This window comes from Hirundo rustica, chromosome 12 (genome assembly GCF_015227805.2).
Source record: "Hirundo rustica isolate bHirRus1 chromosome 12, bHirRus1.pri.v3, whole genome shotgun sequence".
Classification (NCBI taxonomy): Eukaryota; Metazoa; Chordata; class Aves; order Passeriformes; family Hirundinidae; genus Hirundo; species Hirundo rustica.
Window position 1 is genome coordinate 16142603 of NC_053461.1, and position 27436 is coordinate 16170038.

The 27436-nt window shown below is 47.8% G+C and overlaps 1 protein-coding gene across 8 annotated transcripts in view; it reads right to left on the reverse strand.

Moving 5' to 3' along the window:
• The window catches only part of FRMD4B (FERM domain containing 4B), a 132679-nt gene that overhangs the window by 23836 nt on the left and 81407 nt on the right, over positions 1 to 27436 (reverse strand). For 6 of the 8 annotated variants that reach the window (XM_040076247.2, XM_058422223.1, XM_040076246.2 and 3 more), the window contains exons 6-10: positions 17870 to 17926; positions 16893 to 16915; positions 3237 to 3320; positions 1971 to 2036; positions 858 to 915 (exon numbers count right to left, since the gene is read on the reverse strand). In XM_040076247.2, the coding sequence (XP_039932181.1) occupies positions 858 to 915; positions 1971 to 2036; positions 3237 to 3320; positions 16893 to 16915; positions 17870 to 17926 (288 nt within the window). The remainder of the gene's footprint in view (positions 1 to 857; positions 916 to 1970; positions 2037 to 3236; positions 3321 to 16892; positions 16916 to 17869; positions 17927 to 27436) is intronic. The other 2 variants (XM_058422221.1, XM_058422222.1) reach the window with 1 other exon arrangement.

Genomic DNA, 27436 nt, shown 5'->3' on the forward strand with positions numbered 1-27436 from the left:
TACAGCCCTTTTCACTCTGTGACAAGTACGAGTAGGTACAGAACAAAGATCTTCCAGCAAACAATTTGAGGTGAAGCGGATTGCTGGGGTGAACATGGAAACTTTCTCCCTCTGCCTTCTGAGGCAGAGGCACAAAACCAGGTGGTGGCTGTGCAACGAGGACAGAAAAGCTGTGACAGTGCTGCTGAAACAACGGGGTGTCACTGGCTGGAGGAGTGGCTGTGAAGGGAAAGGGCAGGGCACAGGAAAAAAAAAAAAAACATGGCCAGTGACTGCATCCACTAAATTCAGGCATGGACAGCCACAGGAGGAGACACCAGCACAAAACATCAGCTTCTCAGGTACCACAGTCATGGCCATGACACAAAAGTAAGGAGGCATCATCTCTGCTGAGCTCTTCGGCACTAAACTCTTTGGCCCCGGCTCTGCTCTACAAATGGGAATAAATGGTGCATTTCCATCACTCTCCAAAAGTATTTCTCAGCATTTCCCCGCTCCAACCACGCACCACTAATCACCTGCCACTCAGGAGGAGTCTTTTCCACATTTTATTTTTCTAATCTTGATTAATGCCTCTGGGGAAACCATTAACTGCTTCATGTCTAGCAGTGATATCCAGTTTAATTAAGATGATAGGAATTTAGCTCCTGATAGGATTACGTGAGGTTTTACATGAGATTCCTTTCTGCTTTCTGGAAACAATTTTTAAAGTACACGGAACGGTGAAAAATTACAGTGGTTGAAAAATGTGGGGTTTCATACTGATAGAAGGGCACTGAATCATCCAACTGCTCCTTTAGGAATGCAACCCCACGTAATAAGCTCAGCAATCACATTATCTATAGGCAGTTACTGACCTTTACTCCATAGTAATGAACTCCATATGTTGGCAAAGCTTCTACCACTTTCATGTACCTGCAGACAGATTTATAGCATATCAGATGATTTTCTCTGGAGGGAGTAATATCTATTAACATATCTTTTTCACACATACATCCAGGACACGTCATTTATCATTTGTATATTTCCAAGGCCTTAATAACTGAAGGCCCATGTTTTTGGGAAAAAAACTTTGCATCTTGGCTTGGGGAAAGATGGGGTATTTGGGCCCAGCTAGAGCAAAAGGAAAATCTCTCATACAGCAGAACATTCAATCTCTTATCAGAAGATCATAGAACTGAAAGCAAAAATTCTGAACTGAACATGTGAGCCTTTTGGGAAACGTTGGCAGTAAAGACCTGCCTATAATTATTCCATTATGGAGCTCTGGTTTACAAAGGATAGGCTCCAAATGAACGTGTTTATGCCATTGTACAACTGTTTCATGAGACAATTCAGAAAACCACTGAACAGACCATTTTTCCCTTGTTCCTACTGAAAAAAGACCACAGATTATTGAGACAGATTTACAGGCATTGAGGTACATGAGAAAAAGTGCAAGGGGTCTGCACTGTGCAGCCATGGCCATCGTCTCAAACATCCCATAACATATCCCACAGCATCTGCTTGTAGGAATAACAGTAAATATTAATGGCAAATGAAAAATACAAATCCACAGGCTCAGTGGGCAGCTTGGAAGACCTGGATGTTTTGAAAGCCAAATTCTAAACATTTCAGAAAGTCTTACAGGGCTTAGGGTAATACACACCCTTATGAGTTTGGAATGAAAATGAATTGATGGCAAGCAAGGTATGGAGAAGGGCCTTCCAATAAAGTAAGTTCCAAACAATTTTTTTTGCATTTGAGGTACCCAAATGACTGCTCAAATGCTGAACTGTATGCCTGTGAAATGTGAGACTTCAAATAATTCCACTTTGCAATGTACTCAATAAAAAGAGAATCTGACAGACACAAATGACATCATTTGCAGGCAATAATGACCCAAACAGTCTGCCTTGCCACTTCTCAACAAAAAATAGAACAGTAAAGTAAAAATATCATCTTCACAAATTAACAAGTGTCATACTCACTGAACAATGGCTTGTCCTCTGGTCAGACCTTTAATTTGTGTATAATGCTCAATTACTCTGTCCTCACTGCAAACCAAGCACAAAACGCAATTTAGAGGCTCAGTGACTTTGTGTGTGACGGCATCTGTCGAAGCCCAGCCACCTGCTCAGCAGGCAGGAAAGGGTCCCTCTGCATGTTTCTTGCTCTAGTTTACATTCTGGTTCTTGCTGATTTCTTTCCCACCCTTCATTAGGCAGCGTGGAGCTGCCTGGCTGATCCCCACCATCACATCCTGCCTTCCAGACTAATTAACGAACCATTTCGGATCAGCCTGTTCTGCTGCAGATGCTGCTGCAGAAGAATGGTGCTAATTGTGTAAATTCATCTTAACTTTCTAAAGGACCCAAGCTTCAAAGGCTGGTTAATGCTCCATATGCAAGACAGAAGTTGTTTAACTAGAGCTGTTTTCATTCCCCTGTATTTTTCTCCCCCCCCTGACATTTCATAGGTGAAAAAATTCGCACACATTTGTCAGCAGTGACCTTTTTGCATTTTTCCTGTTACATATTTCAACATTTTGTTTCGGAGGAATGTGAAATAAAATATGCATTTCTGTGTCAGACACTTGAAAGCAAAGAGAAACCCAGCAGTATTCATTCAGAGACAAACAAATAATAAGCAAGCATGGTATACTTGAAAATCCATCACTTACACATCAAGCATAAAAAAACCAAAACAAATGAGGGAGTTGAATTTGCACAAAATGCATAAATTCCAAAGGAAACAATATCACTGATTCATCCTAAATGCTGTGATCCTTTACAGCAAATTCAAGCCCCAGAATTGGAACTGTCTTTCTCTTTCCAGCCTTTCTAGATTATTTTCTTCCCTGGTTCTGTCGAGAGGAGCTGGGTGGGCAGCTGGCAGCCAGCAAAGGTCAGCCCACCACAAAGGCTCCAGTGTGTGACAGATGAAGACCGAGGTGCTCCTGCAAACCCTGGCCTGGCTGGAGTTCAGACTTGAGCTCCTTCTGTTGCAGGGTCCCCACACACTCTGATCCCAGCAGTTTCTGACACAGCAACTTAATTTAAGCAAACTTTGAAGGAGGAATTTGCATCGGATCTTGCATAATTTATCATCTTCTGAAAACTGGAAATGCTTGAACATGAGCAATTAACTCCACGTCCTGGGCTGAAAAACTTTTAGAGGAGTTTGCAAACTGCTTAGAAGTGATCTTGTTGCTACCATTCATAGCAATGATTTACATTTTAAATTAAGCAGCTCACCAGTAGGCAAGTGATGGATGCTCCTGCAGCGTCTTGGTGGGAAAGACAGGCAGTGTCTTCAAGTCTTTTCTAGTGTTCTCATCACTGAAAAAGCAAAAACGACCCAGAGTCAGTGCTGGTGGATCAGGGATGGACTCAGCAGTCCGGGCAGAAGGAAGGGCTGTATTTGCTACTCACAAACGTGGCGTGTTGCCCCATGTCAGGCTGTCATGGCAACGTAACTCTAGAGGCCCTCTCACATGACAGTGATGGATATGGTGTCATGCAGGCTCATTATACACACATGTGATGCTCAGGCCACCATCGTATCAATATTTATTTTGCACACCCTCAGTCTATTTGCTGAGTGCAGAATGAACCCTGAAACAGCTGCAGGAAAGCCTCTGCCCAAAAGGAAGGCTTCTAGTGCTAAATTTTGCCCTGTCTTTAGATAAAGCCCTACCTCTAGACAATGCATTTCATGAAGCAGCGTGGTATTTGTTAAATCTCAGAAGTTTAACAGTGATCTGATTAAAAGCAAAGGGTTTCAGTTCATATGTTCTAAAATATTTTCAGTGAAAACAGTTCTCCTGGACTGCCCATTGTATAGAAAGTTCAAATATTCTGGACTCTAGGCCCAACCTGAATTGAAATACGGGGGAGGGTTTGAATGCAATTTTTCATGACAAAACCCCAGCAGAGTATTTTAAAACCTATTTACAGGCATCAGTAGAATGGTTCATATTCTCTCCTCACACGGTCCATTAATTAATCAGCTGAAACCTGCACGCCCCACTTCAGCAGGATTTCTGCGTGCCTTCGCAGCAGCGCCCGCAAGCACCAACACGACTTTTCTATGCAAAGAATGCACCAGCCACGTCCATCAGCATCTGCCTCAACTTTGTCCAGGCTTTCCTTGAAGGTTTATTTTTTCTGCTCCCAACCTCTCTTCTCATCAGATTAGACTATTTCAACAGACCTACGTCCTCCTTTGCTTCCGTCAAATCCCACACCCTGCACATCCCCAGAGTGGATCCATGGCGCTGTGGACGGAGCTCTGCACAGGGAGGACACAGCAACCCCCTCCAACCCACGATTCCACCTCCCAGATGCCACATGGAAATTGCAGATGAATTTTTTGCTCCTTGGGAGCACGGGCTAATCGCTCTGCAAGGCTCCCCCTCAGCTCTGACAATGAGCAAGGGGGAGACCACCTCTGAGGAAACAGTTCAGTCAACAGCCTATTTGTTCTTCAATGTCTTTGATGAAGCTGCCAAGAAGGGGTCAATTAGCACCGAGGAGTGCTGGTTGATGCACTCTTCTTTCAGGAAAATCCATTTTTCCTTTGCAAGCTGGCCAGCACCCAAGGTAGAAAATCAGGGTCTCTCCTTCCAGAGCTCAAATACAGCCAATGCTCATGAAAGCTGAGGTTTATTCACTCCTTTACAAGCCCATTTTGATGGGATCAAAAGGCTGCAGGACATCTCAGCTTGAAGAGAGAAGGTAGATCACCAGGGGTTTGTAGGGTCACGGGGAAATGCAGATACCCAGCACGTTCTTCTGAGGCCTCAGAAACCAGAGCAAAGAATTAAAAAAAAAACTACCCCAAAACAAAACACAACCAAAAAGAAAAACAAACAAACCTCCTCCCAAACAAACAAAAACAACCAAACAAAACCCCAAACAAAACAAAAACAACAACAACAAAAACACACACACACAAAAAAAAACAAAAAAAAAAGAAAAAAAACCCAAAACAAACAAAAAACCCCACAACAACAAGGAAAAAACCCAACAAACACCAAGCCCCAGCAACCTGACCTGAGCTCCCTCTTTTGGAGCTAGAGAATTTGGCCAGATGACCTCCTAAGGTGCTGTCCAGCTTCAGTCACAGACTAACAGGATAGTTGATTATTAAAACACAATTTTCCTCCTATTTTTAAACCTGACTCATCACTGCAATGGCTGCCCTAGCAGGCAGAGTTGGCAGGGAGGGCACTTCAGTGAAGCAGGAAAGGTTTTGGAAGGAAGTCCTAACAAAATAGCTCATTTTTTACCAAACAAAAGGGCTGCTCTGTAAATGCAGATTCTCAGCCCTGCAGTATTCATAATGAGAGGTTTAATGGGTGGTCACTAAACCCCTATTTAGAAACCTGGTTATAAGGGCTGAGGCAATAAGGGGGCTGAGGCAATAAGGAGGCTGATGCTGGGAGGCCAGGCTGAGCTCTGGCAGAGGCAGGAGGGCACAGGGGACAGCTGTCACCACTACACATGGGTGGAGAGGTCCCAAACTCTCCTTCACCAACCATTACAGGGCCAGGAGAGCGTGCAGAAATGCCACAAATCCTGGCAGCTGCATCTCCCGTGCTCTGAAATGTCACCTTCTACAACACCTGTGCCCTCCAACAGCACTACTCGCATTCTGGTTTCGTTTTTGGGCCCTTCACCTCTCTGTTTGGTTTTTGGGTCCCTCGCCTCTCTAGATCTGGCTGGGTAACAACTTTATCCTCATCAATGCCAGAACAAGGGTGCTAGTTGAGCTTGAGTGATGAGTAGCAGCTCATCAATATGAAATTGTCTACCACTGAATTTAAATTTTGAGGGCCAGCCAGCAAACGCGCCTCCGAGCAGCGCCTGTGGGCTCTGAGCTGGGACAGGCAGCGATCAAAGGGCTGTCACCACATCTGTGCCACGACAGGGGACACGTCCCTGCACCACTGACCCAGGACCAGCGCTCTGCTGCAGACTGTCAGCAGGCAAGGGCCACGGAGCTGTGACAATTTACAGCATTGCTGGGCCTTCTCTCTTCTTCTGCCAGCCTACAAACCCATCCAATAGCAGAGGACACACTGATTTTATGAGGTAAAATTGGCCCCTGGGACTTGTCTTCCTGACGGGACCCAACCTCACACCCTGAGGTTCAGGCACCATCCCATCCACATGCACTGGGAGAACTCCGTCAAAGTGGACTTAGAAGGCCTGAAACTCCCTGAGAAGCAGCGTTTTCCCCCTGCATAATTGTAAGATCAAGCATGAAACAATCCTAGAAAAATGTAAAAGACCTGGGAGAGACCGGGCACAGCTCCCTGTGCTCTGGACGCCTTCAGACAGTGCAGGCTGGCACCAAGCAGCCCAGATCTGCTGACTGAACGCCCCAGGATTAGCGTTCGGGATGATTCACGGCTTCAGGGATAATAAAAGCCTCAAATGGTCCTCCCCCTCCTTCCACAGAGTCCATTATCACTTCATCTACACCAAGCAAGTCTCCCCTTGACCTTCAGGATCACTTTCCCAAGCCCTCGGAGACCCAGCCGTTTCCCCAGAGGTGACAACTCCCGATAGCAGGAGCGGGTTTGAATTATGACCGGTTCCTGTTTGGTTTCACAACGACCACGAGCCGATAGAACAATCCCAGGGCAGACAGCCCCGGCTCCAGATGTCCCACCATCCCCATTACCTGCCAGCCAAACACCCGCTGTTGTATCTGGCACGTCCGTGGTGGGTTCCCACCAGGAGGAGGACGCGGCTGTCGGGATGGAGAAGCCCAACTCACATTTAATCTGACCCCTGCTACAGGGGGGCTTTCTGGACTGGTGGTTTTTGGCATAATTTCAACACATAAACTTAAAACCGCCCAGAGTCAATGGGACTGAACTTTTTTTGGCAGAAGGTTTGTTTATTCCCCAGGAGGAGAATATAGGAAACTCTCATCTCGAGTATTTTTCCACTATGGAGAAGAATTAAACAAAAGCAGCAGGCAGACCCTTTCCTTCCTATTCCACCCTCTAAACAGGAGTTTTCTCTCTGGCAGATGCAAAGCAGAACTTGAATCAATCTGGGCAATGCAAATGGAAACAATGAAAATCTGCATCAAAGCCTCCTCATGCCGAACCTAGACTCGCACTCCTGGTACTGCCCGTAATTAATTCTCTGTCCCAACATGATCCAGCGTTGGGCAAGATGCTGTCCCCAGCACGCCCTGCTCGTCAGTGCTAGCTCTATGGAGAGGGCAGGCAGCTTGACTCTAAAATAACCAGTAACAATCATGTACCATACTATCAACAGGACATTTCACTTGAAACCATCTCCAGCAGCAAAACAGGACCAATCTCATGAGCTTCCTACAACCTGTTGATGTTACAGTGAAATTTTAGGCATCTTGCTAAAACCCTCACCAAGGATCCACGAAGGAGCCAAGCCAGACCATCGTGGCACGCTCTGCCTAGAGCACATCACTGAAAATTAAAAAAGAGTTACATATTTATGCCCCCAGAAAGTACATCTTGACAGCTCGTAATGGAATGATACAACACTCCCTGCCAGGCAAAGATTTACAGAACTGTGCTAATGAAGAACATTTGTCAATACCTGGCGTTTCCCTACACCCACTGTCAAAAACCAGCTTATGGCCCTTGCTAACGCAAGTAAGAGCTTAGATGGAGTAAGATGTGGTTACTGAGATTAGCCAAACATGAAGAGCGAGTGACACACCCAGCAGCAAAAGCCATATATCAGACTACAGCATAGAAGCTTATCAGCCCAGAGATTCTTTGTAAATATTAGCAACTCGATGAGGACAGGACTTCAGACAACTCTTAACTGACTAAAGCAAGGCAGGTGCGGCTGTCTCTGCCAAATTGTGTTTATAACATGTTATATGGTAGAAATTTATCACTAGGGAAAGTGCTTTGTGTAGCAACTTCCCTCTGTTCTTGGAGCCTCTTGACCTCACACAAATACTTCCTCTTCTGTTGCTACAGGATCATTGGAATAAGTCATTCCCAGGTTCTCCTGGATGCCATTATCTTACGTTCAGTTAATTATTGAAATGAATTTTATGTACAGCACAGGTAGAATTTAGAGTGGCCTTGCCTTTAGAGAATGTCCATCAGCCTCTCAAAATTAACCTGAAAGTCATTTCATGGACACATAAATATCAGCAAATTTGAGAATTACATATAAGATTCAAGGAAACGTGCAGCTGCACAGCAAAAGGATGATACACTATTACCCTACATCATGAAGATGATTCAAAACATCTCCATTAGGATTTGTCACCTCATTCTCTTCAAGATATTTACAGCCAGCAAAATAAATACTCCAAAATAGCACGTAATTAGAGCAGATGGTTGAAAGCTTGACAATCAAGGGTTTCAGAGGGTCAGATTATTCAGCTGATGCCAGTAACAGCCATATTTCTTTAGAATGACCACCAAATTCCTTTGCACCAAATGGTCTAAGACAATTCTGCTTATCCAGAATTGCTGCCGCCCACACCCCAGCCTGGTCCTAAAGTGACTTTCTCGAAAGACCAGACTCAGGGAAACATCACCAATGTCTCCAAGATGCCCCCATTCCTTACACTCATGGGTGAGAACCAGCAACAAGGACCAGCCCACTGCAGCCGGGCTGCTTCAGCAACAGGTGCCCGTTCTGTAGGCTTTGGGTTTGTTGTAAAATAAAGAGAATGGCAACCTCAGGCTCCCCTGGAGGCTGCTCTGCCCTTCGAGGTACCACGAGGAAGAGGTGTGAGGAGCAAGCAGTCAGTCAAGTGGAGAGCGAAAAAAATGAGCAGGGTTAAAAGTGCAGGAGAAAAAAGGGGTGGGAAGGAAGAGAGAGCAGGGGAGGTACAGGGAGAGACGATGGATTTAGCAGCTTTTGAGCACGCCAGAGCAGCAGGATCTCGGCAGCAGGATTTCGAAACGCGCTCTCCGACAAATCCTCTTTTGTGACAAATGCCAGACGTTTCCCATCATTTCCCAACCTTTCAGTTTATGGTCTGCTGGCACACTCAAGAAAGTTATTTTTTCTATTGAAGAGAGCCCAGGATGTGGAAAGGCCATGAACAAGGGGCTCCCATTGGTACAGGACCACCAGAGCCCGACCTTCCCCGCAGCCAGCGGGAGCTTTGCCGGGGGCAGGGCTGCAAGGGCTGCCACTTGAACACCAGATAGCAGCCGCCTGCTCAGAGAGGTATTTGAAGGGGCATTTAAGAGCCTTCCAACCCCTTCTGTGAAAAGAACCCTGATAAGCAGTGCAGATGGCTTTTTCAGCCCCAGCTTGTTGGACATCCAGGCTGTGGCTATGCTGCGGGTTCCCACCTTGTGCAGCTGCAACAGCTTTGGTTTCACAGCTCCAGGGGGACCTGCACCAAACACAAAGCATGGCTGGGACTGGACAACCACTCCCCATACTTGGACCAGAGCCTTGGACTCCCAGGCCTGACCTTCAACTCCAGCCCTGTTCCCTGAGCTCAATTTCTCTGCTTCCCAAGCTCTGCCCAACTCCCGGGCAGAGCAGCAGCACCCGCAGATCTGCCAGGGTTTGGTGACCCTATACACTGGCTTTTGGAAGATGGGCCAAGAGCACCAAGGAAAATGCTACATTTCTCCAGGCAGCTGTATGCACGCACCCCTCTACATGAGGACACGGTGAGCAGACAAACGGGAACATGAGCTGCTCCCAGAGCCACCTTGGCAGATCAGGCAGTGCTACAACTTCCAGACAAGGAACAGGGTGCCAAGGGAGCAGCTCTTCATGACTAGAGAAAATCTGTGACCTGGAGCTGCCCTAGATCCTCAGGTCTTCTTTTACAGCTCTTGATGCGAAACATGAATATTCTGAAGACAAACCCTTTTGGTCCTTGAACCTACCACCTACAACGGGTGCTGGATCCCATCACAGACCTGCTATGGCAAATCCACGTTTAAAGAGCTGCTTGGTCATAGCCACAGCACATGTCAGCAGTGCTCCCCTAACAGACCAGGCAAAAGCAGAACAGCTCTGCTCTACCTGGGGATTTACTGCCAAGCAAAAGATGGATATTCACAGTTGATACAATGCTTGAAGGATCCCAAGCCCTCCCACAAAACAACAGACTGTTATTTCTAACATTCACACTTTCTTCCTGTTCACACAAAGGTCAGCTTAGCCATATTAGCTGTGGGTTTTTAGCATGTCTGACTACAGTAGCAAAGTTTGAAGCTTGTTATCACAGCCCGGCTGATACAGAGATACATGGAACCACAAGAAAAATAAAGTGTCCAAGTAATGATAAAGACCTGACAAATCTGCAAAAGCAAAAAAAAGCTGAGGTTGAAAAGCTGTCATTCCATTTCCTCAAAGCACAAAATACCCCTCACGTGATAGATCTCTGCCACCACGGGAAGGAAAAGCAAAAGATTTACTCCTGCTTTTCTAGAGTGAGGGTGTTGTTAGGAATCAGACCAGAGCCCAAACTCCTGCTCACAGCTGAGGGTGCAAGGCTGGAAAAAAAAATCCCTGTAGACCTGACAAAGTTTTTCAGATATTCGACAAAAGGGAGGTGAATACATTACAATGCCAAAACCATGAAATGTGGGTTTTAGCACAGGAAAAAGCCATGTGTTTTAATACTGAACCTGCACTTCAGGGAATTTCTAGGGAGAAGGGGAAAGCATCTTTTACCTATGGCTGTGGATGTCACAATGCTACCCCATGTGACAGCTCCTTCCCTGCATGGGACACAAGCTGGGGGATGTTGAATTTCCTGGCACCTTGCTTGCCTTGTGTCTAGTCTGTTTTGGATGCAGAGCACACACAAAAAACCTCTCTAGGCGGCTGGGTTGTAGGCACTCTAGCTCTGCTCTCCGAGTTAAAAACAATTAAAAAAAAAAAAAAAAAAAGAAGAAAAAACAAAGAAAAGAAAGTACTGTGGAGGGACTATTAAAGAGGACAAAACACAGTAACCCCCTTTTCAGCCCCTCTGGAAACTGCACAAACATCATGCATATGAAATCTAAAAATCACTGTTCCTTACCAAACTGCCATGATGATGTGTGAATATTAAGAGTTACATTGTTATATACAAGCAGTAAATCCCATGAGATCAGGTTATTAAATTACTGCAAATATCCTTTTTTTTCCCTCTCTCTTCATCTAATCCTTTTTGCTCATTTCCACCCACAGCGCTCCCACCTAATTAATCCGCTACATAATAAGCATTCAATACAAATTCCTTGAGAGTCCTTACAGAACTGCTTTAAAATAGGAAATTGTAAAAAAACATTACAATTACATCATTGCAGACTGTATATGCTTTAGTCTGCCATGAACTGGATGAATCCACAAGTAGCACCACTGTGAAAAAAAAACCCTGTTGCTATGAAAAGTCTATCCAATAAATGGCATCTTAAGTACTTTTTCTTTGTATCTGCATCTGGTTTACATGAAAAATAAGACACTGGGAGAAAACAATGTTTTCATCTCATAATTGCTGCCTCAGTGCTCAGGGAGATGGAGCTCAGCACTTCCCTGCCTGGCTCCCCTCTGCCTGCTACCTTGCCTCAGCTCCTGTTCCTCATGGCAAACCTGCAGGGATTCACCAAGGAAAGCAAAATTTTCACCCAGCTAGAGAAAAAGCTGCTGCAGTCTTCAACCAGCTTTCTTTGAAGAGGGTACAAAATTCAATTAAGCTCTTGGGAATGTGGGTATCTGATACCTGCCAGTAGGGTCATCATCATCACTGCATGAAATAGACATGAAACATGACTTTCCCTAAACTTGCTTACTTACTACCTTAGTTCACCAGATGTTCCCAAATAAACTGAAATAAATAATCAACCCCCTTAACTAACAGGCTCTGAGTAAGCACATCTCTGCTCATGTTGTCCTAAATGAGCTGTTTATTGAAAAAGAGGGAGCTGAGGAAAGCACAGGACTGGGTTTGACCGAGAGAGTTAATGGTTCAGAGCCAGTGCCTCAGCGGGTATTTAAAGAAAAAGTGCTGGGAGTCACAGCTGAAAGGCAAAACACACAGTGAGTCACTTGACAAACAAGGGCCAGGAGCACAAGGGGCACAAGGCAGCGCCAGGGCTGAGCACTGATTTACAGCCAGGCAGACACAGCCCACGGGAGCTGGGGGCAGCCTGGAAAAAGGCTGAGGGCATCAGCGCACGGGCATTTAAAAAGTGCACTTGCATGGAAAAGAACATCAGAAACTAAACTACAGTACTGCTACAGGCCCCAGAGGCATGTTCTGAGAGTGACTCCTCTGGTGACCCAGCAGCTCTGTTGTATCACCCACTGAGACAGGTGTGAGGAAACACCTGGGGCTGAAACAGGATCCAGACTGGGCTCTGGTCTTTGGCTGACGGATGAGATGTCCCCTTGTAACTCATCCCAAAATTGTCTTCCTGCTCCAACCCCAGTCTTGGGCGTGGCCACACCTGGAATTTTGGTCACATGAACCTGGCAAAATTCCCAGAAACAGGCTGGACAAGCCACCTCCAGCAGACGTCAGGTGTGTCCTGTTCCTGCGGGTACCTTAATCTTGGGGTTAGCGGTAGAGTGAGCAGGTGCTTTGCTATCAGACAATTATTAACTTCTTTCCAGCAGCTATATTCTAGCACTGCCCACGTTATCTTTCCCACATTCTTTTCTACTAAGAGATCTTCCAGTTTGCCTGGCAAAATATTCAGTTTTCCAATGAAACACTACCCAAAAATCTCACCCTGAGTGCTCAGTCTTAAATAAGAGTAAATTGTTAATACTACTTGCTGCACCTAAGTCGAGAACTTCACTTTTTTCCTAAGCAGAATTTTTAAATCCAGGAGTTTCTGAACCAATCCCTCCATAGGCTCAGTTGCAGGGTTCTCTCTCACTCAAACCTTTCCCTTTTACAAACTGCCCTTATCACCCCCATAACGATAAACCCCAATGCCTCACACATGTCAGCTATCAGGAATTCATTATTTTGTCTGTGTTATGTTATACCAGTCAGGAGTTATCTTTGCAGCCCACAGGCCAGAATCAAAAACTAATGCGTCAGCTATTTAAAGAAAATAAAAGCCCTCCTCCAGCAATTTAATTAACTTCCAGGGAGCACGGCTGGGTTTCAGTCCTGGAAATGGTACTGGGGAAAATACAGTCCAAGATTATCAATCAGAAAATAAACTTTTTTTCTTTTCTTCTTTTTCCCCCCAAGTTACTTTCCTTATATAGTCCCTGTAGCTAATCTGATTTTGATAAACATTTTTCCAATGCTAAGACAGCGTTTAGGACTTCTCGGTTATAAACCATCTCTCTCATAAAGCTATAAGGGAAAATAAAAGTATATAATATTTTACAGCATTTTTGAGGGCAGATGCTTAATTTGTAAATACAGCTAAATCATTTATTTCCCAAGGAGGCCAGACTTTATATGCCACATATTTATGAGATGAACAATTAACAGACGGCCAAAACATTGTTCCTTTAAAATTCAAATAAAATTCCTAAAATAAACAGAATATGTATGTTTTTCCCCCAAAACTGAACCATGCCAGACGCTGCAATTTGAATCACATGATCTTTCTAAAAGAGAATAGAGTTTGCACAGAGTTTAAAAACCACGACTTCATAAAACCAGGCTTGCAGATTTTTCTGTTTCATTTGCAAACAGGAGAGCGTAGAAACGCAATTAACTCACGCAGAGTTTCAAAACTCCAATCAATGACTAATGCTTGCTTGGGGTTCCTATTGCAGGAGCTGGGTAAAAAGTGCTGGGAACTCAGCTGAAACAGAGGAGCGGTCACCTGGAAGCCGTGGGTGAGTCGCGAAAAGCAAACACGAGCTAGCGTTACATCCTTCCTCCCGAGCAAAGCGTGCCCAGCGCTGCACGGGAAGGCAGAGGGGCAGGAATCTGCAGCGTCCCAGCCTTCCTGGGGACAGCAGAGCGGCAGGACTGTCCTGCTCTGCTCAGGGCAGCCCTGACACCATCCCAGGTAGGGAGGAGAAGGACAGCTCACTCAGCATCCCTGTGACATCCTCTTCATCACACGCGGCGGGGAATTATCTTGGCCGGGATCACCAGTTGGGTAAACAGGAAAAGGAAATGGGCACATAGTGAGCTACACCGGCCATGGTCTGCTGCCACCTCTGTTCCCCATTCCTCCTGTGTCACAAAGCCAGTCTAGGCCGCCTTTGAGGATCTGGAGTTGTCCAAATCAGGACATGCAATGCTGAAGCACGCATTACAGTTTTATAAAGACATTTTCAAAACCGGGGTCCTCTCAAAGTGGAACTTGGGTGTTTCATCTCACATTAAGTCTCTTCCCAAATAATAAGGCACAAGGAAAACAATCTTTAAGGTACTTTCCAACCCAAACCATTCCATGATTCTGTGAAACCCCTGTCCTGTAAGAGCCCAGCTCAGGACCTTGGGGTCCTACTGCACAGCACCTACAAGGACCAAGCCCGAAAGTCCCTGATATTCCCACGCTACCTGACCACAAAGCCCCTCCAGTGTGACCTTTGCAGTGTAGAAATCAAAAGTTTTTTTACTTTCTCCAAGCGCCCACGTGTCAGTTCGCTCTTTCTGAAAAGAAACAGATTTCCAAGGAATGTGCTCACCCTCTCAGCATGGGGCAGGGGAGGGTGTTTCTCAGGAGGCTGCTGCTCCCTGCCATCAGGGCGTTATCTGAGAATTTGAGCAGTGGATTGGGAAAGAGGTTCCTGCAGAACCACAGGAGTCTGCGTGTTCGGGCCCTGGTACAGAGCTGACTTTGGTGGGAACTCTACATGGTGACCCCACCACAGGATGTGTCCCCATGGAAAAGCTGCCCATGGGATGGGTGTGAGAAATCAGACAGGAAGAGATCCCCAGCATTGCCTGGACTGGCCCAATCCTCATTTCCACAGAGCCGATCTCCAGGACTTCAGGCAATTCCTGTATTTACCTGCGTTCATTCAGCACTAATCCAGAATCAAAAAAAAATCCAACCTGCACGTTCTCACGGAAGCACAGGTGGTGCAAGAGCCACATTCCAGAGGGTGATTCAAAGCAGAACGTGCAAATGACAGCGAGCAGAGAGGACACTGAAGTGAAGGCACCGCTGCAGGGAGCGCTGCTGCAGGGACACAGTCATGCAGCACAGCAAGCTGTGCAGCAGAGGCCAGCCCTTCGGTATCATCGTTAAGATATGCTGGTAATTAAGCCAGTGCTTTATCAGCACTGGCCCAAAGGACCACTTGTGATATGTGACATGAAATTCCTTCATTCCTGGTGTGCTCACTGGGCCTGGGACAGCTGGGTGTGCTCATTTGCTAGGGGGGCATAACATACGCTCCGTTCAACAGGGGAAACGATTCCTGCAGCTATTTCCTTGCAGCTCTTAGGGGAGGAGTTGCATTTGGAAATCACTCTTGTAGCAGAGTGCTCTTCCCCACGATTTTCTTTAAATACTTCTGAAGGTAACCATGGGCAATCCACTCCTTGCAACGTGTCCAGAGAACCATGGAAAACAACCACAGACGCAGTTCTTGGGCTCGTGAAGCCATACTTACAAACCTATTTATGGCAAATGATAAGGAGGCAGCGTTAAGTTTAAACCACATAAGGGAGCTTTCCACCACTAAGGTGGTTGTTAACACTAACCCCCGCTCTTGAGAATCAAGAAAATTGTGCCACCAGTCGCTACAGCTTAACAAGTTACTTATTGCGGAGTCAGCAGCGATTTTCTGATTATCTGTGACTAAACTGAGCCAAGCTTAGGGCGTCCCTGTAGAGATCAGGCAAGATAAGGGTTTTTTCTAGAGAAAAATGCAGCATACTACAGGTATAATGTACTGGGGGTCACAAACCACGTCTACAGCGTGAACAGGACCAGAAATGGTCTGCACTGCCAGCCCACCCAGCTGATCAAAGACATCTTTTTCCCCCTGCAGGTGTGACAGCGTGCCAAACAAACAGGAGGAGGAGGTTTGATGGACTTCACAGAGCGTGTCCTTCAGCACAGAACGGACAGACCTTTGAAGGGAAGGGGTCTGGGGATTGGCACTGGCATTTACTTGACAGCTGCCCCCTCAGGGGAAAGCAGAGTCACTCTGGCAGCCAACCATGACTTGCTCCCTGCATTTGGGCAATTTGGGCAGCCAGGTCTGCGCTGTTGGGGCTAGAGCATAAAACACACCTCTCCTCCCAGCAAGCAGCACGGAAACTCAGCGAGCAGTAAAACATTAACGTGACCAAAGCCCATCTCCCGAATCTCTGTTTGCTTAGTGAGCTGTTTCTAATGGAAGGTCTTTCCCCGCGGCTCCAGCGGGTCCGGGTGTGACCCCACCTGCTCCCCACAGCCCCTCAGCACAATCAGAGCTGGGTAAGAAACACCTCCAAGGGGAAGGCAGACTTGATGGTGCAGCTTTAAGCAGCCCAAGCGGAGCGAGGGGGTCGCACATCAGCCACAGCACAAGTGTTGGGTCAAGTGTGGGGAGGGAGAGGCCCCGGGGCAGCTGCAGGAGAGCACGGCTCCTTGATCCCTGGGGCAGCTGCACGAGCAGGGCTGTGGGCAAGGTCACCCACGTGGACCCAAACACAGGTCTGCAGAAGGCACAGGCAATGCTTGGCAAAAGTTTGGCAAAGCGCAGGCTTCCCGGGCAGGGAAGTGTGGGAACTTTCCCCTTCTCCCACTGTGGCACCCACATTTGGGAGGGGAGCAAAAGCAGGGGCCTGAAACAGAGTTTTGACTCAGAGCTTGCTCACAAAAGGCATTACTCACCCTGCAGACTCAGATTTTATCCAGCCCAGCAGCACTTTTCACTTTCTTTGGGCACTGCTCGCAGCTGGACTTTACCCCCATTGGTGATTGTTTGCAATACAATGCCAACACAGAAAAACACATCCATCAAGCGCACCAGTATTAGAAAGGAAAATGTTATTACCTGGAATAGTCCCCTTTAGCTTCCTACAATTGAAAAACAGTGACAGAATTAAAACATGATCTCTTCAAACTCCTCGATTTTCCCAGCATTGTTCAGTTCCCCACTCCCACAGCTCTGCGGGGAGATCCTGACCCCTGCAAAACACGGAGCCTGCCTGCATGTGCTCCAGAGCGGGACGTGGCCCCTCGTGCCCCCAGCTGTGGATAATCCACCTACAGCACAAATAAAACTGCTTCCAAAACGGGGCTGGATTTCACACGGCAAATCAAATGTCGCTTTCAGTGCACAAGAAGTGAAATACAATTAAGTGAAATACAATTCTCCCTCCTCTCTCTTCCTGGCAAAGGCTGGCTGTGCAGTCAGGTCAGCAGTTGGGAGGGATTGTGCTCACTCGAGATGAAAACAACTGCTCAGGCAGATCAAGCTGCTGCAGCAGCTTTGCTGTGGCACTCTGACAATGACAATGCAATGGAGGAAAAACCCCCAGTTTTTTAAAGGCGGAATTTTATTCCGTAGAAAGCGGTAAATAACCGGAGTTTAAGTCCCAGTAGAACAAAACTAGATTAATGAGGGGGAGAACTGACATTGTATATTTCAACATAACAGAGGTATCAAAACCATATGCTCGGAAAAGAAGATTCACAGGCATAATATAGCTGATCTAGCTACAATATTTACACTTTTCTTCCCAGATCTCTGGAATGCATTTAAATTAGGGTAAGCGAGAAACTGAATGGAAACCCGCCCAGATAAACCACTTCCCTTGATTAGCTTTTACTCTTTCAACTTAAAACCCCCTCAAATAAATATTTCCCTTACTCGCCTATGAGGAAAAAAAAAACAAAACAAAACAACTCTTATGTATTCCAGCTTCGGATACCATAAACAACCCTGCGGGGCTCGTCTGTATGGAGCGGGGGAAAAACGCCGGGAAAGGGAGGAAAGCGCTGAGCCAAACCCAGGGGGAAAACACTCACCTGGAGCACCAGGGCGGCCAACTTGAAGACGGTCTCGCTGTCCACCTCGATCTGCCCCTGCGGCGGAGAGAGCGCAGCGTGAGCCGGGCCGGGAGCGGGGAAGGAGGGGAGGGGGCACCGGGAGAGGCGGTGCCGGCTTCTCGCTGCCGGAGCCGGGCTCCCCGCCCCGTGTCCCCCCGCACACAGCCCGTCCTCCCCAGCCCGAGCCCTGCCCTCCTCTCTTCACAAACTCCGCCGCTGCCGCGTCCCGCGGGATGCTCTCCCGTGGGAGCGCACCGGGACGCGGTCCAGCACGCTGCCATGCAGCAAGGAAGGGATTTTAATGGCACCTTCCTCAGGGTGAGGCTCACGGGTCACACAATCAGAGACTGGTTTGGGGTGGAATCAGACGGGTTGGGTTTGGCACCTTGACAACCATCTCGTTCCAAGCCCCCTGCCCCGGCCAGGGATGCCTTTCACCAGACCAGGTCACTCCAAGCTCTGTCCAGCCTGGCATTCGACACTTTCAGGGATGGGGCATGGCAGATGGCACCCAGGAGCTCCACAAGTATCAGTATTTGACAAGATATAAACCCCTGACACGTTCTGCAAGAAAAGGTATTTCCCAGCTCATTTCTGTGCTCTCCAGAGCGCAGAAGCTGAGCTTGGGTGCATCTATCTACAGGCACAGCCCTGTCCCAGCCAAGAGAAAACCAAGGAACCACATCCATCTCTCAGCAGAGTTTTGCTGCTTAGAGTTTTAGGACTGTTCCTTGTTTGTTGGGATTGTGGTACACAGCCCCCTGATGCTAAACCAGGCATACTGATTAATCACAAGGACAGCAAATCCGAGTCCTTTGTCCTGCTCAGTCTGTGTCCTACAGCCTTTCTTCCAGCTCCACTGGAGCCCCAGAGCAATGTCCAGAAGAGCTGCATGGACCCCGTGCTGGAAATCTCCCGTGCCTTGAGCCCCCTCCAAACCCAGCCCTGTCCTAACAGCACCGTGAGCTCAGAAACTCTACAGGTGCCAAAGCATCAAAAATACATGAGGATCTATTTTACTTTTTTTTTTTTTTTTTCCCTGCTTACAAGCTTAAGTACAAGCTTCCCAGGTGAGTTTCTTACCAAGAAAACCCCTGGTCTTGGTTGTCCTCTGGGACCAGCAGTGACACTGGAAGAGTAAAGGAGATGCACCAACAGTTGCACTCTTTACTCCTCCTGCAGCCTGCAAACTGTGGGTAAAGCACAAAACTGAGCCTATGAAGCAGCCCAGGAGCACAGATTTTTTTTCTTATTGACCTTCTGCAAATGGAAATAGCGGACAAGATGCCTGCCTCATGTCACTGAGATCCCAACACATCCTTAGTCCCCAAGATCTGTGGGCTGAATGAGGAGATAAAGCAGACTGAAAGCTGAAATAATGCCAAAACCAGGGCAGCAGGAAGGTCTACAGAATTTCATACAGATACAGGGAAATGACATCTCAAAATATATTAGGGCACATCTGGAGCTGAGCTAATTTACCCCAGCTGCAGGTCTGGCCCACAGAGACTAAATCCAAAAGTGAACAAACAAATAATTCAATTTTCCTGGAAAGGAAGTTTTTTTGCCAGCTTTGTCAATTAAACATTCCAGCAGCAGCACTCCCCCAGGCTTCTCTGACAGGCAGACCAAGAGGAATTTCCCCTTCCCAACAGGTGTGGCACCAGCTATGCAGGAGTAGCCTCCAAAGCATTCCCAGACATATTTTATTAGAAGAAGAGGAGGGGTGCATCACAAGTAAAGAGGAAAAAAAAAAAAAAAATAGCTTGAAGTGCATCCTTCCTTCAGATCCCTTTCATATTGATGCTTAAGAAAAGAAGCAAGACTGCAGCCCAGAAACTCTTCACATAGGTGCAATTTTAAGGCACTTTGCTACTTCCAGGTCTGCCTTTGTCATGCTCATCTGAGCTGGCTTTTTGAAAGCTTGAATTGCATCTGCCCCAGCAGCCTCTGTGGCGGTGAGAGGATTACAGGAGATCAGGTCACCCCAGCACCACAGCAGGCTGAGAACTCAGACATGAGAAGATCCCATCACAGGGAGCCTCAGCCTGGCAGGGCAAGGTGAGAGCTGGCTCAGCTGATCACAAAATCAGGGAAAACAGGAACAGAAGGCACCTTAAAAGCTCATCAAGGCCGTGGCCCTGCCCCAAGGCAGAATCAGCTCATCGACTTTTGAGCCTACAAGAAACTCAAGGAGCTTTAACTCTCCAAAGCCCTCTCGATTTACTGCTGGCTCCCAGATAAGCTCGGCAGCACTCTGCTGACCCACAGCAAGAGCTGCTGCTGCCCTTACAGGGGTGTTTGGGACTTAATAACCAAGCACCTCCTCACTTTTCATCTTCAAAGCATCTCACGGCCATTAACTAATTAGGAATAGCAATTACAAGGCTTCTCTTCTGTGTTTATTTGCTTTTTCCTAGGTACTGGCCTAAAGAAACTCTAGTCACTTTCCTGGCTGCTATGGCATGGCCACAGGTGTTAACAGTGATCCCAAAAACCATTTCATTTAGGGTTTCAGGAGGGCAAAGAGAACATGAAGAGGGACTGACATCTCCAAGTGATGACGTTTCAGTCTTTGCTTTCAGAGTGAGCGATTTGCTGTGCCAGTGCCCTCAGTTTCAAACACATCTGCTTCGAAGCCTTAAAAAGGATCAAACAGGTAAGAGGGTCCTCCTTAACTCGACCTCTTGAAGATGTTTCAGGTGTCTTGACCGAGCAAAGGGGACAAACAGATCACAGCAGGGCTGCCACCATGCCTCTCCAGCTGCTGCAAACCTCAGAACAAGGGGGACCAGCCCTAGTTATCATCCTGTGCCACCACACCAGTAACAGTGGCAGGAGACTGGGGCCACTCTAAGCAAGGCTCAGGAGAAAAACCAACCAACCAACACCACAACAAAACCCCCAAAACAAACAAACAAACAAAAATCAACCAACCTGAAGAGCAACCCACCCTTCAAAGGGACTAAAAATCACAGAAAAAAAGGTGCAGGGAAGCGAAGGGACTGCCCTGAAGTCCTGCAGTAGCTAAGTAGCAGAGCAAGGATTTGAAGCAAAGGATGCCAAAGCCCGGCTCAGCCTGTATTTGACAGACTAATGCTCTCCAAGTGACAGTGTCTTGGACAATTCCCTCTGAGGCTGGAAGTATTTTTCATCATAATATAACATTATTTGCCATCTGGCTCCCCAATTGGCCATTGCTGTAATGAAATCCAGCTCTGCCCTGGGCTGTCATGGAGTTTGGACAGCCCTTGGCTTGACACAAATCCAGACAGTGATGTGTGTCATTCTGGAGTGCAGCACCGTGACTCTTCCCCCTCACTCAGGCAGTATTTTGATTTTATAATCATCCTTCAGCCTGGAGGTTGGCAGATGGGGGTTTCTGTTCTCGTACTGCTTTATCAGCAAGGTCAGATTTCAAAAATAGATGAGGAAAATGACTGTAAGAAGATTAATTTGCAATGCCTGCCATCGCCAGGGCAATTCAAGCAGAGACTTCAGTGAGCAATTGGGAGGCCCTGAGAGCCAGGGCAGCCAGTGCTCCCACGGCCACGGGTTGAAGATGAAGGTGGAAGGTTTTCTAGATTTATCCCAAGCGGGAACAAGGTCACCAGCACGAGGTTAAGTAGATGTATGTCATTCAGATAATGGAACCTGCGTCCTCTACATTTGAGATGTAAATGAGTTTAAACAGACTGGTGACTGCAGCTCCAGGGAGGGGGTGGAACTGGTATTTTTCAATTAGAGTTTGCACAGGGGCTGATCATTTTGACCAGTGAGATAGATTCAGCCAAAAGACCACTGGCTTATCTGAGCACTGCACTTGGTCCAGCAGATTCAGGTGGTGGCTTTTGTCATCCTGATAAACATCAGAGTAATAAAAGGCTGCAGCAGGTGTCCAAACTGGTTGGCAATTACTGCAGAGCAGGAGTAAGTCACTATCTCAGCATCTGGTAAAGATCAACTCAGCCTTCAGTGCCCATGGGCAGGATTTAGCCCCCAGTTCAGCGAGGAGCCCAAGCCTTGCAGCACAGACATAAACTTAGAATGTGATAAAAATCACAAGCTCGGTCATGAATAGAGCAGTGAACCCTCATTAGACACAGCAACAACACTAGAATTTACTGCCATAGAGATACAAGGCTGAAATCCTGATGAAAACTCAGATGGAGAGTGATGATAGTCAGATGAGCATTAACTGTGTTAAGCAAATCTTTAGGCTGTAAACTCAGATTAAAGCAGATTTTAAAAAAAGAAGCGCACACAGGAACTGTCATGTTTAACTCTTCAGAGCCAGAGCAAAAAGTGAAAGCAGACAAACCACACGTAACTTCCAGAGGTTAAAGGCTGACAACAAAATCATTTCACCTCAAGATCTGAGAACTGAGATACCAACACACTTGTTCCCTCAAACTAATTCCGTAAAAAATTGTATTAGCCAAAGACACCCCCAGAAATGCACACACTATGATTGAGTAGCCTCCAGACAGCCACAAGACTGAACATAATTACCAGTGATTACCGAAAGGTGATTAAAAAAAAAAAAAAAAGCTGAAAGAAGGGTGCAATTAGTCAGAGGGAAAGAAAGGACCCGAATTTCTACAAGATGTTCAAACCGAGGCAGGCAATTAGCTGGGTGTGGACCCAGCAGAAGTGAAGAAAGCAGTGCCAGCTCCCCTGTGCCCCGTGTCAGCACCGAGGTGACTTCCCACAGGGATGCAGGATCCCTGCTGTGTGTCCCAGCAGCCAGAGACGGGCTGGCAGGTCCCAGCGGTGCACGAAGCTTAGCAGCTTTTCAGCCTTTAAGGATTTGTTTTATTTTATTTTATTTTTTTTGACAGGCTGGGGAGGGCAGTGGGTGTTGGCCACAACCTGTTACACCACACAAGCTGTGCAGGAGGAACTAGGTCAGGCAGATCCTGTCACCAGCCCTGTCGGGGTGGCTGTGCTGGGTAATTAATTACTGCACAGAGACAAAGGCGGGCAGCACATGGCTAACCTCCAGCTTTAACCTGCCTGTCCCAATTACCGGCATTCACACCTACGTGGGTCTCAGTGCTGCTCACGCTGCCCTGCCGTGCTCTGGAGGCACCATCCCACTCCCTGCTGCACCAGGGGTGCCAAGCTTTGCTGAGCATCTTAACTGGGACTCAGCTCCCAGGGACAGAAACTGAGCTGAGGAAAAGCACAGCACAGCAAGTGCCTGCCTCCAACACCTCAGGGAGGCAAAGCAAAGCACAAAAGCAACAGAATAGGAGCTCTTATAGGAGAAAAGTCTGCTCCTCCTGACCTTACTCGGAGGAGCACTTCAGATTTTCACTTGTGCCACATCTCCCCCACGGGCCCCTGCAGCCTGGGTGGCTCAGGAGCATTTAGATGGTGCATGACATCTTCCTTTTCCTGCTTGGAACCCCACAGCCCTTCTTACCCAGCCCAAGGAGCAGAACCTGAGACCAAACACAGCTCAGGGCATGTGCAGGGGCTGACACAGCTCTCCCCTGGCCAGACTTGCTGCTTCCCACCTCAGGGGCTTGGGCCAGCCCAGCTCAAATATAAAAGCTGTTAGCACCTCATGGAGTAAGGAGCAGCTTCAGGTTTCCCTGTTCCACCCTTGATTTTGCTGTCTCTGCCAGCCACTCTCATCCATTTCCCTTTGCCTTTTGTGCCTCAGCCAGCTCTTGGATGAAACTCCAGGGACAGGAGCAGCTACTCCGAGACTCGCCTGCACAGTGCAACAGGAACATGTTTGCTGCTGCTTTTTGCTCATTAACACAAGAGTAAAAGCAGAGAATGGGGGAAAGGCATAAAGACCTTCCTGGTTTGCAAGCCAGGGTACGCAGCAAGTGTCATTAGCCTTAACATAATCACAGCTTTTCGCTTTCCACCATCAGGGTGAGATATCCAACAGCAGAGCTGTCACAGTATCCTCGCTCTGTGGCCAGGACATCAAAGGTGCAGGGCTCTTCACGGCAATTAACCCAGTGGTTAGTCCCAGGAGGAGGTGACTACACCGAGAGATGTGAGGGACAAAACTCTGGCTGCTCAACTGAATCTCCATATGCAATGGGCCAGCCCGGCTGGGACACAACCTGTGCTTCCCCAAGAGCCTCACACGTGCCTGGGCCACCACCACCCTTCACAGCAGGGCTTGGATCGACCTCAGCACTCCCAGAGGAGGTGCTGGACTGTCCCCACACCGGGGCCAAGCCTCTCCCCAAAGCCACCAGCACAGCCCCATGTGGGGTCTCAGGGGGTAGCAAGAGGGGTGTCCACGGAGATCTGCCCAACCCCATCAGCGTGGGGTCCTGCCTCCCTTCCTGCCACGGTTTGTTCACAGGCACCACCTCACTCCATCCTCCTCACCTGCTGACATGCTGCTGTGAAGGCTGGGCCATGGAGGTGGCTGCCATGGCAGAATCCACAGGACAGAACAGCCCTGGAGGAGCAAAAGGTCACCTGGTCCTGCTGAACCTCAGCCCGGGCTTTCCATGAGCTGTCTTTGGGAGCAGAACAGCCAATTCAGGCAGTGGACAGAGGGTATTTAATAGCCTTGGCTAGGATCAGACTACACCGTGTTACAAGGCTACATGGGAACATTCCCCTCTCCCTAGAGGTGGGGGAGAATTAGGAAATATCCATTATAAAACTTTCGAGAGCTCTCTGATATATGGCCACTTTGCTCCCCATGAGCTGGGAGCCAGCCAGACTTTATGCTCACACCAGGGGTCTGTTTCAGCAGCTCTTCTTGGTAAGCACTGCTCTTCAGGCTGCCAAGTGCTCAAAAGCATTGCTGTTCACGGAGCTATCACAGACTCCTCTGAAAACTTACATTTCCTTTAACTTTTTCCTTTTTATTTTCTTTTTTTTTTAAAACAATTCTTACAAGTCCTTGAAACAAATGGGAACTTAAATAAACCCCCCAACACCCAGAGATACAGAGGAAAAGGGGAACACAGCCAATTTGACCAAGCTCTTCGTTTACAGGACATATTTTAAGGCCTGGCAAAGGCTCAGCTCTATGGCTGCAGAGCTGTATGGAGGTTAGCCCTAATGCATAATAAACTTGACAGTGCTCTGCTAGCCAAGTAGGGTGTTATTTTTCCAAACTTGGCTGTTTCAAAAGAAGAAAAGTCTAATTTATCTTTCCAAATTTATCATCAGCATGTGCGTGACCAGTTCTGACCCACCTCCCCTGAAAGCATCCCAGCTATGGTCATGGGCTGTGCAATAACACACTGAACACGTTACAGGAGCTCCCTGTGCAAACACATCCATTCTGAGGCACCCATTTCACCTGGAACCAAGCACCAGGCTTCCACCCTCCTAAATTCCAGCTGTACACTGGGTTTCAGACAGCTGTAAATCTTAACCTGGCTTCTTGAAGTCAATGAAGGGAGAGAAGGCTTTTAAACTGAAGCTGAAGGTTTTTGGGCAGCGATACTCAAAGCCTTGGAAAGGAGAGGCACGTAAGAAAATGAGAGCCCAGATGTACACAAAGCACTTCCAGCCTTTGCATTCTCCCAGAATACATGTGGATAAACGAGTTTTTAACCAAGTCACTGGAATGCACCTCAGCAGACCTGCATATGTAATTACCACCAGCTCCCACCTCCTGCTCGGTGGTCCAAGCTGTTCCTGGCAGTGGATGGGACTTCTCCAAGCTCCAAGAGTGTGGATGCTGGAGAGCAGGAGCCAGGCAGCTGCTGGGACCACACAGGGCTGAGAGGGGACTGCAGCACCAGACCAGGGGGAGAATGGGCAGCTTGACATGAAAGGAGGGCAGGGTGAGAGCTCTGGCAGCTTTTGCTGTCTCAGCTGCATGCCAAGGTTTTTGCAGTGAGGGGGCACCACAAGTGCAACAGGAAATGCTGTGTTCTGTTCACGGGCAAAGGAGGCTGCACAAAAGTAAAAGTGGGGTCAAAGGGCTCTCCTCCAGCTCCCCAGAGGCAGAGGAGATGCACAGAGAACTGCACAGGTCACAGAGGATGCACGAACCTGGCACGTGCCAGCAAAGGTCCCAGAGGCACAAAGGAGCTTTGACTGTGGAGAAGAGCACAGAGGTGGGGGAGTGGGCGGGGAGGAGAAAGAAATAAATTTTTGGCAGCTGAGATTTTATTGTCTATCTTGTCCCTTCCTTGCCAAAATGACTACAGAGATTGCAAAATGCACAAGGCCCAGATTCCTTCAAGTCCTGGCAGGGTAAAGCAGTGCCTGATTTGCAGAGAGGAGCAGAGATATTTGCAAGGAGGAATGTGGGGTTCAAAGGTGAGGAAGAGAATCATGGCTGTGCACTGCAGAACGCCAAGCAAGCCTTCACCCTTTTTCAGAGCTGTCATGCAGGATTTGATTTCGTTATTTATTACTCATAATCATATTTTGTAATGTTATGTAACCAAGAATATAGTAATATGCTACAGTATTGACCTTAAATTTTTATTTGTCTGGTACAAGATGGTCAGCACACATTGCCCAGCAGCTCCAGCCTGACCCCAGAGGTGCTGGATTTCCTTAGGGGGATTTCATTCTCTTTGCTTAGATACAGCCACTTACAGGATTTCACACACACACATCTCAAAGGACACTGCAAATACATTTCTGATGCAGCCCCTGAACCTTGTAAGCCAAGGATAAATCCCCTCCCCAGGAAGGGCTGGCACAGAGCTTTGCCCCTGTGCTCGCCCAAGCCTTTGTGTGGCTGTCCTGCTGTGTCCCATGTGCCAGCAGGAGCACTGGCATGCCCATGGCACACACAGGGCAGCATCAGCCTCTCCCTCCTCCGCTCAGGAAAACATCACTGTCCTCTAAAGCCATGGGAGCGCAGGTACCCACACACTGCTGTGCTGTCAACACGTGCCAGCGCTCAGGAATGTCACAAGGGCACTCAAGCAATCAGGCATTTGCACCACCCTGGATCTGGGTTTCCCCTATGGGGAAAAAGCTCCAGTGAAAACTTTGGAAGCACCATCGTGAAAGAAAAAAAACAAAAAACAAAAAACCAACCCACGACTGACTTTGGAGCAATCTTATCCACACAGGCCTTAGCACAGCCCAGGTATTGCAGCATCTATCCCAAACCACATTCCTGGCCCACACAGAGCAGAGGCTTCATGCAGAGATCCAGGTTGGGATGTTGCCCTGGCAGGGCATCCTTGGGCACTGCCTGTGCACTGGGGAGCTCTCCTGGGCACGTGGGCTGGACATGGGTTCCTGCTTTTTGACACGTTGGGGTTTCCTCACTCCAAGAATGTGGGAAGGGGAAGGGAAGAAAAGAAAGCAAAAACAAAAAGCCAGGCTGAGGCAGGTCTAAGCTCCTGGACTGAGAAATGCCAGGGAACATTCCTGGCTGTCATCAGTGAGCATCAGCCACTTGCCCGATGGAGCTGGGGATCTGCTCCTATCCAGACACTGCTCATCCCGTGGCTCCTTCCCTGCCCCACACAGGAGCCAGCAGCTCCACGGCAGAGGACAGGCTGTGGGAGCACATCTGGGGGGGATGCACATCTTTGTGCATCCTCCTGTCCACATCCCAGGAGTTACAGATGAGGG